This window comes from Oreochromis niloticus, unplaced genomic scaffold, assembly GCF_001858045.2.
Source record: "Oreochromis niloticus isolate F11D_XX unplaced genomic scaffold, O_niloticus_UMD_NMBU tig00007838_pilon, whole genome shotgun sequence".
NCBI classification, from domain to species: domain Eukaryota; kingdom Metazoa; phylum Chordata; class Actinopteri; order Cichliformes; family Cichlidae; genus Oreochromis; species Oreochromis niloticus.
The window spans coordinates 1-19323 of record NW_020328799.1 but is presented as its reverse complement, the minus strand read 5'-3'; the positions used below and the strand labels follow the sequence as shown (position 1 = coordinate 19323).

Sequence of the window (19323 nt, the reverse complement as noted above, 5' to 3'; positions counted from 1 at the left end):
ACGCCCATGTGCCTATTAACTGAGGTTAACTAGGTCAAAGAAAGGTCAAGCTAATTAAATCGGTTAGTGCAAATTAAGACTACGCATTATGCCATTGTATATGTGTTAATATATATGTATTGATGACATTTATAAACGCTACGAAGTTGCTGTTATTACCTTCAATGTCGTAAATAGCAGCTTTTCTTCGGAGAAGAAACTTCTCTTTCTTCGTGAAAAGCGCTGGATACTCGCCTTTCAGTTTATATGCAACCAAAATCTTGTACTCGTCTGGTTCCATCCTCTTGTGGTGTTTGTTATTTTCGAAAACAAATTGTAAAGTAATCTTCTAGTTAGTTCAGAGCCACTCTGTTTTTCGGTTCGTGCGCACAACGTGAGCTAATTTGCATAATTGATGAGGAAAACCCACGTGACCAGAGATTTTGGAAAAATTTGACAATGTCGGAGTCAAGTAGGCCTACGAAAGGTTGGCCAAAACTAACTTGCAAAATTTTGAAAAGCCCTGTGACTTACAAAGACGATATATATATATATATTTAAATGTTGTTTTAAATTTTATTTATTTACAAAGAAAAGCTCTGCCAATGTGCATTATTGATGGGGGGTGCACACAATTTGGCAGCCGATGCCACACAGCCTGATAAATTTTGTACCCCTCCATAACTTTTGCTGTGAAGGAGAAATCCTCTCCAAAGTTACTGTACTTATTGGTTATACTGTGACTTATTTTGCAAATATACCCTTTGTGATAGCAAAGCCAATATGGATTACAGATGGGGGGGGCACACATTTTGGCAGCCGATGCTACACAGCCTGATAAATTTTGTACCCCTCCATAACTTTTGCTGTGAAGGAGAAATCCTCTCCAAAGTTACTGTACTTATTGGTTATACTGTGACTTATTTTGCAAATATACCCTTTGTGATAGCAAAGCCAATATGGATTACAGATGGGGGGGGAACACATTTTGGCAGCCGATGCCACACAGCCTGATAAAATCTGTATCCCTCCATAACTTTTGCTGTGAAGAAGAAATCCTCTCCAAAGTTACTGTAAATATTGGTTATACTGTGACTTATTTTGCAAATATACCCTTTGAGATAGCAAAGCCAATATGGATTTAAGATGGGGGGGGGCACACATTTTGGCAGCCGATGCTACACAGCCTGATAAATTTTGTACCCCTCCATAACTTTTGCTGTGAAGGAGAAATCGTCTCCAAAATTACTGTACTTATTGGTTATACTGTGATTTATTTTGCAAATATACCCTTTGTGATAGCAACGCCAATATGGATTACAGATTGGGGGGCACACATTTTGGCAGCCGATGCCACACAGCCTGATAAAATCTGTATCCCTCCATAACTTTTGCTGTGAAGAAGAAATCCTCTCCAAAGTTACTGTACTTATTGGTTATACTGTGACTTATTTTGCAAATATACCCTTTGAGATAGCAAAGCCAATATGGATTTCAGATGGGGGGGGGCACACATTTTGGCAGCCGATGCTACACAGCCTGATAAATTTTGTACCCCTCCATAACTTTTGCTGTGAAGGAGAAATCCTCTCCAAAGTTACTGTACTTATTGGTTATACTGTGACTTATTTTGCAAATAAACCCTTTGTGATAGCAAAGCCAATATGGATTACAGATGGGGGGCACACATTTTGGCAGCCGATGCCACACAGCCTGATAAAATCTGTATCCCTCCATAACTTTTGCTGTGAAGAAGAAATCGTCTCCAAAGTTACTGTACATATTGGTTATACTGTGACTTATTTTGCAAATATACCCTTTGTGATAGCAAAGCCAATATGGATTACAGATGGGGGGGCACACATTTTGGCAGCCGATGCTACACAGCCTGATAAATTTTGTACCCCTCCATAACTTTTGCTGTGAAGGAGAAATCCTCTCCAAAGTTACTGTACTTATTGGTTATACTGTGACTTATTTTGCAAATAAACCCTTTGTGATAGCAAAGCCAATATGGATTACAGATGGGGGGCACACATTTTGGCAGCCGATGCCACACAGCCTGATAAAATCTGTATCCCTCCATAACTTTTGCTGTGAAGAAACCCTCTCCAACGTTACTGTAGTTATTGGTTATACTGTGATTGATTTTGCAAATAAACTGCTTCGTGATAGCTTCGCTACAAAGTGTAAACCGAGTGTAAATTCACCGGAGAGCGACGTGTTTCCATGATCGCGTCTGGTTTTACAGTATTATAGTATCAAAGTATTTTTCTAGACAAAGTATTCCCAGCAGGTTATTTCAGTGTACAGTTTAATGTAAATTGTCTTCCACACGGCACATTACAATGTCACGAAACTAATATTAAATTAATCGAGCCTGCCGTTTTCCAGCTTTTACTCTTTATTGCGTCGACTGCAGATCAGTGACAAGTAGCGTACAGAACGGAGCTGGGCAAGTGGCTCCTCCTACTTTGCGCGCTCTCGTGGATGGGGAAACAATTTTTGACGGGGGTAACTACTTTGGCACAACACCGGTACCGGGAGCGCGTGGAGTCTCGCTTCCACCAGGGCAACACACGGAGTATGTGGCACGGACTACGGACCATTACGGACTACAAAACCAGGGACAGTGCGCCGATCAACGCGACCTCTCCATTCACCAACGAGCTGAACCAGTTCTACGCCCGTTTCGAGGTTAGCCAGGCGGCTAATGCTAACTACCGCCTGACTACCGAGGACAGTGACGTCATCAGCGAGAGACCGGTGATCAGCATCGCGGAGCACGACGTCCGAGCGGCACTGAGGAGAGTGAACACAAGGAAAGCGGCGGGGCCAGACGGCATCACCGGCCGTCTGCTGCGCTGCTGTGCTGACCAGCTAGCAGGTGTGTTCACTTCCATCTTCAACGAGTCCCTGGCGAAGTCTGTGGTCCCCACATGCTTCAAAAGATCCACCGTCATCCCTGTGCCCAAGAACAGCAAACCCTCATCCCTGAACGATTACCGGCCAGTTGCCCTGACCTCGGTAGTAATGAAGGTGTTCGAGAGTCTGCTGAAGAACATCATCTCCTCCTCCATCCCAGACACCACAGATCCGCTCCAGTTCGCCTACCGACCCAACAGATCCACTGAGGACGCCATCGCCCACGTCCTGCACACCACCCTCAGCCATGTGGACAAGAAACAGGGTAACTATGTGAGAATGCTGTTTGTTGATTACACTTCAGCGTTTAACACAATAGTGCCCAGCAGACTGTTCACAAAGCTGAGGGATCTGGGACTCAACAGCCGTCTGTGTGCATGGGTGTTGGACTTCCTCACTGGCAGGACTCAGGTGGTGAGGGTGGGCAGATGCGTCTCTAACAGCATCACCATCAACACAGGAGCACCACAGGGATGTCTCCTCTCGCCACTGCTCTACTCCCTCTACACTTCAGACTGTGTGGCCCCCCACGGCTCCAACACCATTGTGAAGTTTGCTGATGACACAGTGGTGTTGGGCACCATCTCCAACAACGATGAGGCGGCCTACATGGATGAAGTGAAGAATCTGGCATCATGGTGCCAGGACAACCATCTCCAGCTGAACGTTGCCCCCTCCCCCCACACACACACACACCCGCCCTCTCACGTCATCCATAAGTGACTGAGACAGGACTCTCTTCCAGACACTCTAAACCCACCGGCACAATGTACATTTCAAATTCCTTTAATTTTGAATATGTTCATATTGTCTATTCTGTAAAATAGTCAGATTGTCTATTCTTATTTAATTCACGTAATGTACAGAATTCACCTGCTTGCTGCATACATGCTACTACTGCACATTGACCTAATGTATATATCATCTATATTATGCCCCCCCCCCCTTTTGCACAATTCGAGGAGCATGTGAGGTTACATTTCACTGTGTGTTATACCTGTATAACTATGCATGTGACGAATAAAGAACCTTGAACCTTGAACCATTAGTTCCCTTCCCTCGTTTAACAAAGTGTAAGCAGACTGCTTCACCCTGCAATTTACTGCATGTTGTTAGGCTGCATGGTACAACCACAGTCTGCTAACCACCTGTGGTGATCGAAGGTTTTGAGGTCTTGCTCGAGCTACTGATGAAGCTTTATCAATGCTTGTTAAGTTCCCAAACCACATTTTATCCTGATGGTCCAAGGCTTACATCTTTATGCTCACAAACGTACTTCTGTAATTACTCAGTAACCAATTTATTACTTTAAGTTACAGTGTGAGGGGCATTAATGAACATAAATCAGATTTAACTGGATTATGTGTTTAGGTCAAGAGACACAGACCTTCATCTTTAAGAGGCTCTTCTTGAATGTCTAATCACGATGTTTGTGTTTGTCTGCAGCATCACTGCAGCAGAGAGGGTGTAACACAAGGCCACAGTCATGTGGTATTCTTATTCTTATATATAAAAAGGGTTCACAACTGAAAGTAAAACGTTATACAGTTAATGCAAATTCATCTCAGTTGACATAAGCATAAAGACAATGTAAATAAGATAAGAAAATAGTTTAAAAGTTATTATTTTTCATGTTGCATCAATAGTTGTCATTTTATTCACGAGAACTGCGATCTGTACTAATCGGCTAGTAAGCCTTTTCTGGGATCGATTGGTAGGGGGGCTTTCGCACATTCTCCTCATTGCATTAAACTACTCCATGAGATAACAACACAAAATCACTCTTGTGATTCTTTCCTCCCTGTTTTCAGGGGTGTAATAATGGCTGCATTTATTGAGGAACGTAGAGGAACAGTTAATATACGACAGCCCAGTAACATAGGGTCAGTGTAATACAACCAGGCACTTTTACATCAGTAGCTCAATTATGTCCAGCAATATTGTCAGAAACTTTTTAACACAGACTTTGCTCATCTCATATAAATGATCGACATTAAATGCAGTCATGGGGGATCAGTTGGGCTTCAGAGGTGCAAACATAGTATGAAATTGATACATATAAGGTCTAAATGTGTATCTTGAAATTTCAATTCAGTTTTCTCAATAAAGACTTTTAAAGTTAATAATGTCTTATTAAGACATGTAAGACCTGTTAGTGCTACTTCTAGCCTTCTTTGCATGTAGTATAGGCAGTATAGTTACCTTTAACTGCAGTATGAGGAGAGAGGGGAAATACGGGCCAGGCCCAAGGGTGTCTGACAACAGAGGACTTGTACACAGTAGAAAACAAAATTGCATTTATTAGCAATCATGAAAGTTTAGCAGGTTTTCCACATTTAACAAAAGTAGACCGCGCTTTTGAAAATAAAAATAAAAGACCCCCAAAAAATAAACCCACTTGTTATATTGTCCTTTGTGTCCTTTTTTTTAAAAGTCAATTTCAGTCTGTCATCATCATCATCATCATCGTTTATTTATATAGCACTTTAAAAACACACAAGGCTGACCAAAGTGCTGAACAATAGAAACATAATAGATACCATAAGAATAATAAATACGATAAAATAATAAACATAGCGAAAACAATAAAATATAAGTAAATGCAAGTCAGTCAACCACTGAGTCAAAAGCCAGTGAATAAAATGTCATGGTCCTGGGTCATGCGACCCAGTGTTTTGAGTTTAGTTTATTTGGATGTTTGTTTAGGTTCATTAAGTTATTCCAGCTGATTTGTAATTATATTACCCTTGTGTTTAGTCTCTCTTGCCCTTCATGTGTGTTATGTTTGTGTCTCTTATGTTGTCAAGTTCTTGTAGTTATTTCTGCCATCTTCCCCTCTACTCAGTCTCCCTGGTTCTGTGTCTACGTGTCATGTTTCATGTCTATGCAGTTAGGTTAAGTTCATGCCATGTTTCATTTCATGTCTGTCTGCGTGTTTCCTGTTTTATTTTGGAAGAGTCTGGTGTTCTTTGTTCATTGTAGTTAGTGTTACTCTCCCCTGTATTGTCATTATGTTCCATTCTAGTCAGCTGTGTTCTCATGTGTCTCCACTTCCCCTGATCTCCTCATGTGTGTATTTAGTCCTCAGTCTTGCTGTGCTCGGTGTCGCGTCGTCTGTGTTCCCACCCTCCATGTTCTCGCAGCCAGTCTGTACAATCATCGCCATGGTTTTCTGAGTCTCCTTAGTTTATCAGTATCTGTTTCCCAGTTTCGTTTAGGTTCAGTTTAGTCATGCTGTTTCTGTTTTGTTGTGAGACCTGTCATCAGCCACAATAAAGGCTCGCTTTCAGTTTAAGTTTGCTCCGGTCTGCTCACTTGTGTTCGCACCTGGGTCCACCACACACACCACCGCACAGTCTGCCTCTTCAGACCGTGACAGAACGACGCGACCATGCCAGACCCAGCGACACAACAGACGGAGATCATCCGGACAGTGGAGTCACTATGCGACAAATGGCTGCACTGTTCCAGAGAGGAGGAACAGGAAGAGTTAGCCCGCCAAGCAGGGGTGTGCGTGTCCGTGTTCCCCTGGTTATGGGAGACGCTGCACCCCCTCATCAATGACTTTCTCGTCTCCACTCTCCGACTCCGCCCGCAGCAGCAGCTGCCCGGTGTGCGTGAATCGTCGCCAGAGCCATGCTGTGGCATTGTTACCCCGCCGCCTCACGAGCCAGAAGCAGTCAGAGTCGGAACAGTGAGGCTCGCCGCCGACACACCGTCGGTTCACGCTTCGTCGGCTTCCGCTTCTTCGCCACCGCCTCACGGCACTACGCGGCGCACGGAGATGCCAGAGGCTATTGACTTCGGTGAGGAAGAGCGGCAGCAGGTGTTACGGGCGTATCGCGAGGAGGAGCTCCGTTGGAAGCCCTGGTTCATCTCCGAGGAGGAGCTCTTGCCTGCCGTCCCGCCTCGGACCGGCCGTCCCGCCTCGCCGCCCCGAAAGGACTACTCGTCTCCTGCTTCCTATCTGGCACGGATGTGGTCGGAGGACGAGGAGCCGGTCGCCATGGAGAACCAAGTTTTGTCCACGGCCGCTTCAAAGAGGAAGCGGCCGCCGTCGCGCATTGCTACGGCCTGTCTTGCCCTCCACTGAGCAACACGAGGATGCTGTGGAGGGCATGGATTTCGACCTCGAGGAGCGGCAGCGCACCGCATGCGCGCAACTAGAGGAAGAGCACCGGTGGGAGCCGTGGCTCGCTCCTAACTATGAAGAGATTTTCCGCGGAACTCGCCTGGCTCTCGGGGTCCCCTGAGCTTCCAGGAACTCTCACCTACTGCTCCGTCATCACCCAGTTCCCCAGCCTCTGCGACACCACCTGGCGCGCATGAGGCGCCGCTGTCTGGTTTGTCGGAAACGACAATCAAGAAGAGACGACGTGCGCGTCGCCGTCGCGCTGCGCAACGACCGGAGGTGAGTGAATGCAGTCTCTTATCATCAGCCCCCGTTGAAACTTTAGAAGATGAACTAGATTCAAAACTTCAGATTCAAGAGTCAAGGTTAAAAGAGACTCATAGCGTGAAGATGGCTGACTCTAGTACTGAGAATGGTATGGTCAGTTCGTCTGGCTTCTATGAACAAGGAGTAAGACCTACCTACACAGACTGTGAATCCCAGCACTGGAGAGTTTCAGCCTGTGTTCTTGTCTCCTCCACTCGAACAGGAGTTTGACTGTCCAGCCCCTAAGCCGACCGGGGAGTCCCCTGTTTCGTGTGTTTCTGGTAGCGAAAATGGACTGTTTCAAAATCAGCCAGTGCTAACTTTAGGCTGAGTAATGCTGTATTGTCATTATGTTCCATTCTAGTCAGCTGTGTTCTCATGTGTCTCCACTTCCCCTGATCTCCTCATGTGTGTATTTAGTCCTCAGTCTTGCTGTGCTCGGTGTCGCGTCGTCTGTGTTCCCACCCTCCATGTTCTCGCAGCCAGTCTGTACAATCATCGCCATGGTTTTCTGAGTCTCCTTAGTTTTTCAGTATCTGTTTCCCAGTTTCGTTTAGGTTCAGTTTAGTCACGCTGTTTCTGTTTTGTTGTGAGACCTGTCATCAGCCACAATAAAGGCTCGCTTTCAGTTTAAGTTTGCTCCGGTCTGCTCACTTGTGTTCGCACCTGGGTCCACCACACACACCACCGCACGGTCTGCCTCTTCAGACCGTGACATAAAAATGCGTTTTCAATCTGGATTTAAACACCATCACTGATGTCGATTGCCTAATGTGAAGAGGAAGATTATTCCAAAGCTTAGGAGCCACAATAGAGAACGCTCGGTCTCCTCTCAGTTTCAGTCATGATTTGGGGACTGAGAGCAACAGCTGCTCAGCTGACCGGAGCGAACGAGTGGGTACATAGGGCTTCAGCAAATCAGACATATATGCAGGTACCAGACATTTAAAGATTTAAAAACCAATAAAAGAACTTTAAAATGAATCCTAAATTCAATTGGAAGCCAGTGCAGGGAGGCCAGGACCGGAGTAATGTGCTCAGATTTCCTTTTACCAGATAAAAACCGTGCAGCAGCATTCTGTACTAGTTGCAGGCGTGTCAGAGTGCCCAGTCCAAACCCCTATTAAAAGGGAGTTACAATAATCCAAGCGTGAGGTTATAAAAGCGTGGATAACGGTCTCCAAGTCACGCCTTGAAAGAAAAGGTTTAACCTTCGACAGACGCCTGAGGTGATAGAATGACGATTTCACCACCCCATTCACGTGGCCATCAAAGGTAAGTGCAGAGTCGATTTTTAACCCAAGATTGGTAATCGAGCTCTTCAGGTGAGGGGTCAGAACAGCAAGGTCAACATCAGGGATATCAGAGGAACGATTCGGGCCAAACACAATTGCTTCCGTTTTACGTTCATTAAAATTTAAAGTTTTGAGCCATTCATGACTTAACATCACTAAGGCAATCAAGCAGGAGTCTAATTGGGGAGCTACCAGAATGACTGAAAGGAAAATAGAGCTGGCAATCATCAGCATATAGATGAAATAAGTCAATAGTCACTCTGTGTGTTTGTAACCAGTCGGGTTACAGTTCATCCTGCTCTTTGGGCTGGGGCTCGCCATCCAGTACTGGAAAAGGGATCCTCAATTCTTCTCCGGTCCTCAAAACCAATCCAATCGAAATAAGCAAAGGAAAAAACCTGACCATGTGAAGCAGCAAATGCTATACGGGGCTTCACAGTGCTCGCGTGGGCTCACGGCCTTCAGAATTCACCAATACTCTCCGAATACTTTCACCAAAAAGGCTTTTACTATCCAGTTAGCTTCTTTCTCTTTGCGTCTGTATCTGTGGCGTAGCTAACTGGTACACGAAGGCACACACAGATGTCCGAGCAGCGCTCACAGATTGGGGTTGGGTCAGACCAGTCAATGATTGGTTGCCCAGTGGATCTACCAAAAACACTCTAAATGACAAAGTCCTGCCTCCACACCATTTACCCACACATTAATTAAACTGTTTACATGCTTTTTTTTAAAATCAGTATTTATATTTAATTGCTTTAATCAATATTTATTCCCATTGTGAAATGAGTTTTTTAATCAAAAGAGTATCAATATTTATGCTTTTAATCCCGTTTTTAACACTGGGTTACAATATATAAAATGGCAAAATGTCTAACTCTAGCTCATATAATCCTGTGATCTTCCACCATACTTTCACAGTTCTGCTAAGAATGATGCAATATTAGACTGTATGATATGTGGTATTAACGTCTTAAACTTGATGAACCCTACAGAAATGCCTACAGAATAGAGGAAAATTAGACACATAGCAGGGAGCCACAGATGCAGTACGGTCCTAAAAGACAGATTTTTAGCTATTGAGACAGCAACAAAAAATACTAATGGCAGCCTTGTTCTTTAGATCAAAAGACCCTCTGCAGATAAAGAGCATTTATTCTCCTTTAATTGTACATGATAAGCAGCAAGTGCTGCCTGGGGCTGCATTTGTTCTCTAACATTTCAACAAATTGTAATTAAAGTTGTCTGGAAGAGAGCTGGACTCTATCTTCACCTCATCTGTATTCTTCTGTCTCTAGCCCATGACAAGGGACTTTGACCAAAACGGCTCTTCAGACAAAATCAGGTGAGCACTTTAGAGTTGCATGAGGAGGGGCAATAAGATACAATGTAGAGGCAAATTTCACAGTTAAATAGGTGGATCAAAGCACTCTCACCTGTGCTTGTCCTGCTAGACCTCAGTGCAGCGTTCGATACTGTTGGCCATAATATTCTGTTAGAGCGATTAGAGCATGCTGTTGGTATTACAGGTACTGCACTGCAGTGGTGTGTATCATATCTATCTAATAGACAATTTGTTCATGTAAATGGAGTCTTCTTCATACACTGAGGTTAATTATGGAGTTCCACAGGGTTCAGTGCTAGGACCATTTCTGTTTACACTATATGTGCTTCCCTTAGGCAGTATCATCAGAAGACATAGCATACATTTTCACTGCTATGCTGATGACACGCAGCTCTATCTATCTATGAAGCCAGATAACACAGCAATTAGTTAAACTGCAGGAATGTCTTAAAGACATAAAGACCTGGATGGCTGCTAACTTTCTGCTCCTTAATTCAGATCAAACTGAGGTTATTGTACTCGGCCCTGAAAATCTTAGAAATATGGTATCTAACCAGATTCTTACTCTGGGTGGCATTACCTTGGCCTCCAGTAACACTGTGAGGAACCTTGGAGTGATTTTTGACCAGGATATGTCCTTCAATGCACATATTAAACAAATATGTAGGACTGCTTTCTTCCATTTGAGCAGCATCGCTAAAATTAGAAATATCCTGTCTCAGAGTGATGCTGAAAAACTAGTTCATGCATTTATTACTTCCAGGCTGGACTACTGTAATTCATTATTATCAGGAAGTCCTAAAACTCCCCGAAAAGCCTTCAATTAATCCAAATGCTGCAAAATGCAAGAGTACTGACAAAAATGGTACCTGTAATTATTTTGTGGATCTTTTGCAGCAATCAGTGCCAACAAGCGATCACTGAACTTCACAATAAGGTGTCTGTATTTGCCAACAGGTGGGGTGCTGTCTCCACCCTGCAGTTTCAGATCTTTTCATAGATGTTCAGTAGGATTAAGATCTGGGATCATGAAGGGCCATTCATTTCCTCTGGTATATGTTCACTGTGGTACACACAGTGATATCAAACTACAGTTGCATGTTTTTTCCTTTAAACTGGCGGAACGGAATGAAAACCCTGAAGGGACTTGTGATACTAGTTAAGCTTAAACACTATCTTTGAAATGTGCTTATAATGCAAGGACTGATGGTCTCTTTACGACCAACAAATTAGTTCAAAGTATTTAGCATATCTCTGTAAAATCAACAAATCCATTCTTTTCACATTTTTATTGGTTCACTCTTTCACATACTAAAGCCATGCAAGTACACTGGGCGGTTGCTTTTAACAGAATCATTTGATGATTCTGATGAAATGAAGTATTGTTTCAATGAGCTGTGAGCTGTGGCACCAATAAAACTGTCCACATCTGTAAGCTATGTGACACCAACAAAAATTAACACATGAAAATCTAAAACTTAACTGATAAAGGAAATAACTTCTCCACTTTTTTGTTGAGTGACTTTTGTTGTTGTCATTATGTTTGTTTAAACAGATTCTTGCTTTAGCAGTGAGAGGAGTCAGGTAGGGCTCCATCAGGAAGAGGGCCCCAGAGGTCCTATCCCCCACCCACTTCCCTGGGGCTTGAACATCAGTGGATTTTCACTTAAGCAAAGCCTCATCAAGTTCCTGCAACAGCACCACACACACACTATCATGTATGGAGCAGAGTGTGGATGCTGTGTCTACCGCGATCATTGCATTTCTACCATCTGGTGCAAGCTTCATCTGTCTCACTGTGTTCTCCTAAAGGCCAAGACAGCAGGACAGTGAAATCAATCTCACTTATAGGTGCCAGAAATCAGTGGATATGAGATTAATGGTGGTAATCAGGTTATACAGTAGTTGTCTTCTCAGCAGGTGGGAAACATCTCTCTTTATTTGTTTATGTACATGTGTGTAACAGAATCTATTCTTCCTGTACAGCTCAGGTTTAAGGCACATTGTTGATCTAATCTAAAGAAGATCAGTGCCTTTTAGAGTCAGTGAAAATACTGACATAGGTGATGTCTTGGTCAAGTGTTAATGGGAAAATTCTGGACATTTCCACACCACCATCTTCTAAGCTTTGATGCTATGTGTGCAGCAGCAAACGTCCAATTAGTACCGACCGGAAGGTTGGAGGTTCGATCGCTGCCTGATCCGGTCTGTATCTCAAAGTATCCTTGGACACGATACTGAACCCCAAACTGCTCTTTCATTAGTCCATCAGAGTATGAATGTTAGATAGAAAGAACTTAGGTACAGAAAAGTGCTTGTATGAATGGGTGAATGAGGCATGATGTATAAAGTGCTTGAGTAGAAAAGTGCTATTTAAGAACAGGGATGTGCAAGAATTTGCTAGACACGCTTTTCTTTTTCCCAAACTAAAAATGTTATTTCAAATTTGGCAGCCTGTGTGTCAAAGAGACTGAAGAGTAACTAAAGGGTAAAGTCCAGGAATACAGCCAAACTCAGGAGATCAGTTAGGAGCACAACTGAGCAAAGGTGATTCAAAAAATGGAGAGAAACTCTGCCATGCAGTGACATGCTGAGCAGACTGGTTTACAGCCACAAGAGAGACTCAGCATTAACAGGTCATAAAATCTTCAGGGAGCAAAGCTCTCAGAGAAACTATAATGCAATCCACAGATACAATACAGTCACTAAACTCCAAGTGAAATGTTAAACAGTAGGAGTGCATGGATAGCTTTTTGTACAGTTCTTTCTTCGTATCCTTTTTCCCCCATTCTAAAGCCTTGTAGCTCTCTTCACAACAACACAGACACAGGTCGGTTCTTTGAAACGGGCGTTTATTACTTGGGCTTTCTCTCCTCAGCTTCACCATCACCAGTACGCCGATACACCATTACGCCGTGAGAACTGGTCACAAGTAAACAGTACAAACCAATTAGCAACTTTACAACAGTACACATATTAAGTCCAACACAAATAAAAACATTTCTCAAATGACAATACCTCGTTGGCTGCTTGTCCTGAAAAGAGGTCCTTAAGTCTTTGTGTTACCTTTTCTTTTAGTAAACCTTTAGCTTAAAATCGCTTCATGAGAGACATCTGCTCCCTCGCAGTCCATGAAAGTCTCGTGTACTCTCGTTAAGGGTATTCTCACGAGACACTAGCTTTTACACTTTACACATGTACATTTCAAATAAAGACATTTTAACACAAACTATATATATATATTCATGAAATTATGTAACTTATTATAAATCAGTCATCTACATCATGAAATCTACACAGAACATTCTAACAGCATTTACAAGCCTCTTCAGAGGCTTTGCAATTTGTCAAACAGCAGCTGGTAAAAGGCTTTTGCAGTGAGGCAGGGAGCCTGTTCAAACCAGATTATGCTTGATTTGATGACTGCAGAGAACTTGGGGCTGACAGCTCAGATTAGGATCGGTTCTCCCTTGAAAAGGCATTAGTGTGTTCTGTCATGGCAGGATTCTGTTCAATGTGCAGTTAGATTGAAATCAAAGGGCACCAAGACACCTTAACCTGAGGGATCATTACGTGACACCCAAAGCATCTGAGCAGTCTTATTCCTTCATCTGAACCAAATTACTCAGATTCACAGACGTCGTGCACAGCAGACCTGCAATACAACAATGAATAACAGGAGTTACGCCTGCGTTTGACAGGTCAAAATGTCACAGGGAGCAGTTCAGTTAAGTTTCATTCCCCCCAGAATCACTTCATGCATAATTAACAACAGCGTTTGAGTAATGAAAGCACTTAAATGAGCCTTCCTTACCATATTCCACTTTGCCACCAAGTTTATGATGAGAAGGGTTTTTCTACTTCTATTGTGTTTTTATATCGTTATTATTATTTCTTTGTAATTGTGCTTGTTTTTTGTTTTTGTTAAGATTTTCAGCTTTGTGGCATTTTTCCCATTCTGTTGTGTTTGATTCAACTTCCGTTACGTTTTGCATGCTTTGCAGCTTTTCTATTGACGGTGTTTTCTTCAGGACACTATATCACCATCTTTAAAACTGCATTTGAAACTTAATGCTGAGTTTTACCTTCTGCAGTTGAAGTTATCTAAAGCAACTGTGTGTGGTGCAGCTGAAAAAACTTCTTTTGGTAAATAAAACAGAAATTCTGAAATCCTCTACTGCATATATGAACATAATAAAAGAAACCAAAGCTAAACTCTAAAAGATATTTATTTCAGCCTGTTTACATCCACACCTTACAGCTTTTATGGGTGATAGTTTTCCTGATCCAATCTGCATACTGAGGATCACAGAGGTCCATGAAGGCAGCTGGTGCTCTGCATACAAAGTCTGGATCTCCACAAAGAAGAGACCCCATAAATCCTGCCATTATGAACCACTCCTCCACCAGAGTCTCCCTGCAAGATGGAAATACAGTTTCCCAGTTTAATGAAATCTTTCTGTATTTTGAATGGTTAATAATACAGCTGTGAGCTGAGGGATCGACATATATCTTTCCCAGGACTTTGTCCACAAACCAGTGTTGATACTCTTGACTCGGTGGACCTCGGGGAATTTTTTCTGTAAAATATCATTGAGCTCTGTACAGCTGACAACCTCAGTCTCTGCACAATGAAGAGAGGTGATTCACCAGGTTCTAGAAAATTACACCAGAAATGTGTTTTATTTATGAATTATTTCTATTTTGAAATTTTGCGTTGTATTTTTTCCTCTATCAATAATCACACAGATGGGCCTGAGTAAAGGAGCCACCAACCAGATGTGATCACAATCACAGAAGAGACACTCTACACCTGAACTGCTCCTCTGTGGGAAACCTCGGAGTGCTTTTTCCAAACAACAAGTTTACTTAGAAGCTAGACAGTTACAAGCTGCTCATCAGAATCAGAATCAAAAATATATTTTAACCAGTCATTTCTTCAGCTGTCAGTAACAATAATTTTGTTGAGTTTGTAGTTTCCCATTCAGTTGCATTTGCAGTAGCATCCCACTGACAGTCTGACAAGGACCAGAGCTCCCAGTATCGTCCCAGATATTATATATGGGATGGAGTTGACTGTAGAACTGGGTTGAGGTGGGGTCGGGGGTTGGGTAAGAAGGAAAGGAGAATCATTTATACCAGGCAAATTAAAAACACCAAAACACTCACAATGAACTTAATTTGTGAAGTAATATTGTGAATGAACTTCAGTGACTCGTTTTCCAGGAAGTATCTGACAACATCACCTTGTACATCAATGTTAAACTCCTTGGTGACAGTCCCTACTGTGTTGCTCACAGTGCAGATATACTGTCCTTCATGCTCAAAGCCGACAGATTTAATAGTGAGAACGCTGCCACTGTAGGAAGGACTATTTTTGGAAGTGTCCAGGTGTATGAGGGGCTGGGGTTTCCCACAGAGGAGCAGTTCAGGTGTAGTGTCTCCTTCTGTGATTGTGATCACATCTGGATTTGGTGGCTCCTTTAGCTCAGGCCCATCTGTGTGATTATTGATAGAGATTAAAAATACGAAGCAAAATTTCAGCAAAATCAAAATAATTTATAAATTAAAACACATTTCTTGTAATATACAACAGAAAGTACTGTCGACAGTTCAGCCCACTGTACTTTATTTTCACTTTGTGCTGCTATACTCTGTTGTCAGTTTGTCCACTTCATGATGTTTAACTGCTCTACTTACTTTACAGGTTGATGCTCGCCACACTAAACATCTGACATAAAGTTTAAATTACACGTAGCATGACAGTAAGAGGTCAGTCTGACAGTTCAGAGAAGTAAGAGAATTGTTCAACCCATATGACACTGAAAGGAGACAAATCATGATTAATTCTTCTGGAGTGGCTTTAAATACACTTATTCTTTTATTGCATATTTGTGACTCTGTATTGATTCCACATTTAAACAAATAGTAAAGCCGACCTTTATCATTTAGGATTTAAACACAATTACTATTATTATTTTTTAATGTCCAAACAAGTTTACTTCTATTCTGGCTTTCCACAAACTTCTGAGGGAAACATTTTACTGGTAAACAGCTAAATCCTCCACTATGTTCATCAGCTTGTGTCAGTCAGCAGTTTGTTGATGATGCTATTTAGAGCCTGTTCATTAACAGTGATGAGCGCTATGAGGAAGAATCAAAACACTATTTCTTTACTGTTTCGATTCTTCCTCAAAGCGCTCACGAGGACACAAAACCAAACCAGTGACATGAATCATGCTCAAAATGTCAAACTCTGAGAAACAGATCAAAGAACGTCTTTATTTCTCTCAGCAGTGAACTATAGCAGGGAGTTTTTCTGATGTCACCACTGGAGGGCGCTGTGATCCAGCTGGTCCCAGCTCCAGCTTGGCTTCACACCAGTACTGGGCTCCATCACCTTCTCTACTGGGAGTGATGTTCAGAGTAAAGGTCTCATTCACTGGTTTCTTCTGTTCACTGTTGGACTGTAGGTGACCCAGTGCTGTGTTTCCTCTGTAGAAGGTCACAGTGAGGCTCTGAACAGGAGCTACGTTCTGTACGCTACACTGCAGGGTGTACTGCTGATTCTCAAACATCATCCCAGTGTGGTTTACAAAGCTGATGGAGACACTTTCTGGAGGCTCTGAGGAGACAGGGAAAGAAAGAGTAACACAGTAGATGTTAGTCAGTAACCTCTGAGTCACGAATCCGTCTGTGTATTTACACAAAGAGGTCAAATTTTGTCTGATTGTAAACAGCCTTGAAAGTTAAATGTTGCTACCAGGGGCGTCATAGTGGAGGCAAAAGTGATGCTCAGATAAAGACACCCAAGGAGCCAAAGGAAGGAGGCAGCCGCAGGTCTCTCTCTTAAGGATGTAACACAAGATGAGCTCATGCAGTGGCAATTAAACGTTATTAAAACAGCAAATCGCTTTTATCGGTGTTGTTGGTTTTAAGGTTGATTTAAAAAATTGCATTCGTTTCTAAACAGAGGAGAGTTCAGTTTTTCATTATATATATAACACACAAAAAACGAAGACGTCATTTTTTCATTGTAGAAAATCAGCGCAGTTAGAAGTAAACTGTGTGTCGGAAACATTAATAGATCAGTTCGCCCGCTTGTTTAAAATATTATGAGTAAGCCACAGGACCACAGGCAATAATCTCGGAGTGGGCAAAAAGACGTGACAGAGGCGGATGGAAGTGAAGAGAGCGTGGAAAATAAAGGTTTTCTACCACAGAGAAGAGCTTTTGCGTAAGCGGTGAAAATGGTTTTCGGCCTATTTCAAACATTAAAGGGGAGAATCGGGCCATGACGTCAGAAACTCTGGAAGCCCGTTCTTTTGGGCGTTACGTATTTTCAGTCAGCCAATAGGGAACGTTGTTGTGGGCGGGGCCGGTTTCAACAATGAAAGGCAAGAGAACCAGGCCGTGACGTCACAGTCAACTCAAGTCCATAAATAGCAGGTGAACCCCGCACTGGACCAGCACGTTTCTTACTTATAGTCACGAGCGATTCACTGGATGAGATTTTGTTCTGCTACCCTCAGTCATATCTGAATGTCTGATTCATTGTAACACCGTAGCTTAACTGTCAAAACTGAGCGATCAAAACCAAAACCAGATTAGTGTGCACTCTGCCAAAGAGTACACTGGGCGACCTGCAGGTCGAGGAGGAAGAAAATAAAGTCCTGGAAGAGCAGAAAGTGATGAAGGACACAAAAGAAATGCAGGAAAAAGTGGACGAGCAGACAGAACAATTAGCCGAGGCTAAGACAGAGACAAAAGACACGGCAACCCCAGATTCCTCCTCAAAGTTGTGTGTCGACAAAGTTGAGAAGACCATGGTAGAGGACGCAAAGAAACAAACTGAACAGGACAAAGAAATGTTAGAAGAAGTGCAGTTTGTATTCAAAGATGAGACCAACCAGGCTGAAATATCAGCACTGGAAAGACACTGAAGCTGCAGAAAAAGGTGCGCGTCAGCTGGGTTATTCAGTTGTGGTTTTACTGGCCAAAGAAAAAGTCTCCTCCAAATACAAGATCTTCACAGAGCGCCTCACTCCTGACTGCATCAGCCATCGTCTGATTGAGAAAATCTGGCCTGAAGTTGAGGAGAAACACTTGAATTTATCCCACGACAGCATTTTTAATGTGGGCAAGGCCATCCTCAAGGATCTTTGCAAACACACAAGTGCAAAGAAAACCTTTTGATTTTTAATCTGAGGGAACAGCTTGACAATATTACCGTCTCAATCTTCATCAAACACCTGTTGGCATTACCAGCAAGAGTACTGAGTGTCTCTAAAGACAGGGAAGAATACCAGGAAGTTGTAAAGAATGTGACCAAAGATCTGGTAATGCACGCCATGAGCGAAGGAAATGAGACGATGACAATGAATCCAGTAGCATCAGAGTTTATTGTAGAGAGGCTTTTCCAGAAGATCTGGAACAAAATTTTGTCAAAAAAGTACAAAATGTCCTTGGAGAACATTGAACTACTCGCCCTGACAGTATACAATGAACTCCATGACAGGTGGGACTCTCCAATACTCTTAATGTGGTCAAGAAACCCAGAGATGGATGAAGCAATCGTCAGCAGCTTCAAAAAACATGCAAAACTGAGGAGCCAAAATGTCATCGTTAGGGCTTTCTCATGTGCACGCTAAAATCTAACTGACACGTGCATGTGATTATGCAAGAAAACTCTTAAATTGGCTTCAAATATTCATTTCAATTGGGCTTTCTAAATTTAATTTTAAAACCAGAGTGGTTAAAAATAACTACTCTTCTTCTCCCAACTTCCTTCCCTCATCACCAACTGGCCGAGGCAGATGGCCACCCCATCCCAGAGCCTGGGTCTGCCGGAGGTTTCTCTCTTTTAAAAGTGAGTTTTTCCTTCCCACTGTCGCCAAGTGCTTGCTCTAGGGGTTGGAGTCTTTGTGCGTTATTGTAGAACAACCTTACAATATAAAGCACCATGAGGGAAGTGTTGTTGGGATTTGGTGCTGTTTCTTAACTCAAAATGTCCAATTACAACAGGACATTTTGAATTTAAAAAAACAGCACCAACCACAAATAAAAAAAAAAAAAAAAAAAAAAAAAAAAACTTTGAATTTGTGCTTTGTTTCATTTACTGTTTAAGAAGTTTCGTTCTTCCTGCAACTTTTAAACACAACAAACAACAAATAGCTGAGCTGTTGGATTTACTAAGTGCTGCCAAGAATACAAACAAGCAGTCCTCACACACATTTGAGAAAAACTGAGACCTTTGAATCTTTATAGCTTACTGAATATTTACTCTTTACTCTGTCTGTATTTGTCCACTTTTTTTCTTTTCTATTTGTATTATTTTCATT

At 42.5% G+C, this 19323-nt stretch overlaps 1 protein-coding gene across 1 annotated transcript; it reads right to left on the bottom strand.

The window, feature by feature from the left end:
- Positions 1-14966: 14966 nt before the first annotated feature.
- Positions 14967-17237, bottom strand: LOC109200844 (hemicentin-2-like). The gene is made up of 5 exons (XM_025904961.1): positions 17201-17237; positions 16746-16830; positions 16278-16607; positions 15229-15480; positions 14967-15058 (listed from the first exon to the last, which is right to left on the bottom strand). The coding sequence occupies exons 3-5, from the start codon at positions 16561-16563 to the stop codon at positions 14967-14969; spliced, it is 630 nt and encodes a 209-aa protein (XP_025760746.1). The 5' UTR covers positions 16564-16607; positions 16746-16830; positions 17201-17237.
- Positions 17238-19323: the final 2086 nt, after the last annotated feature.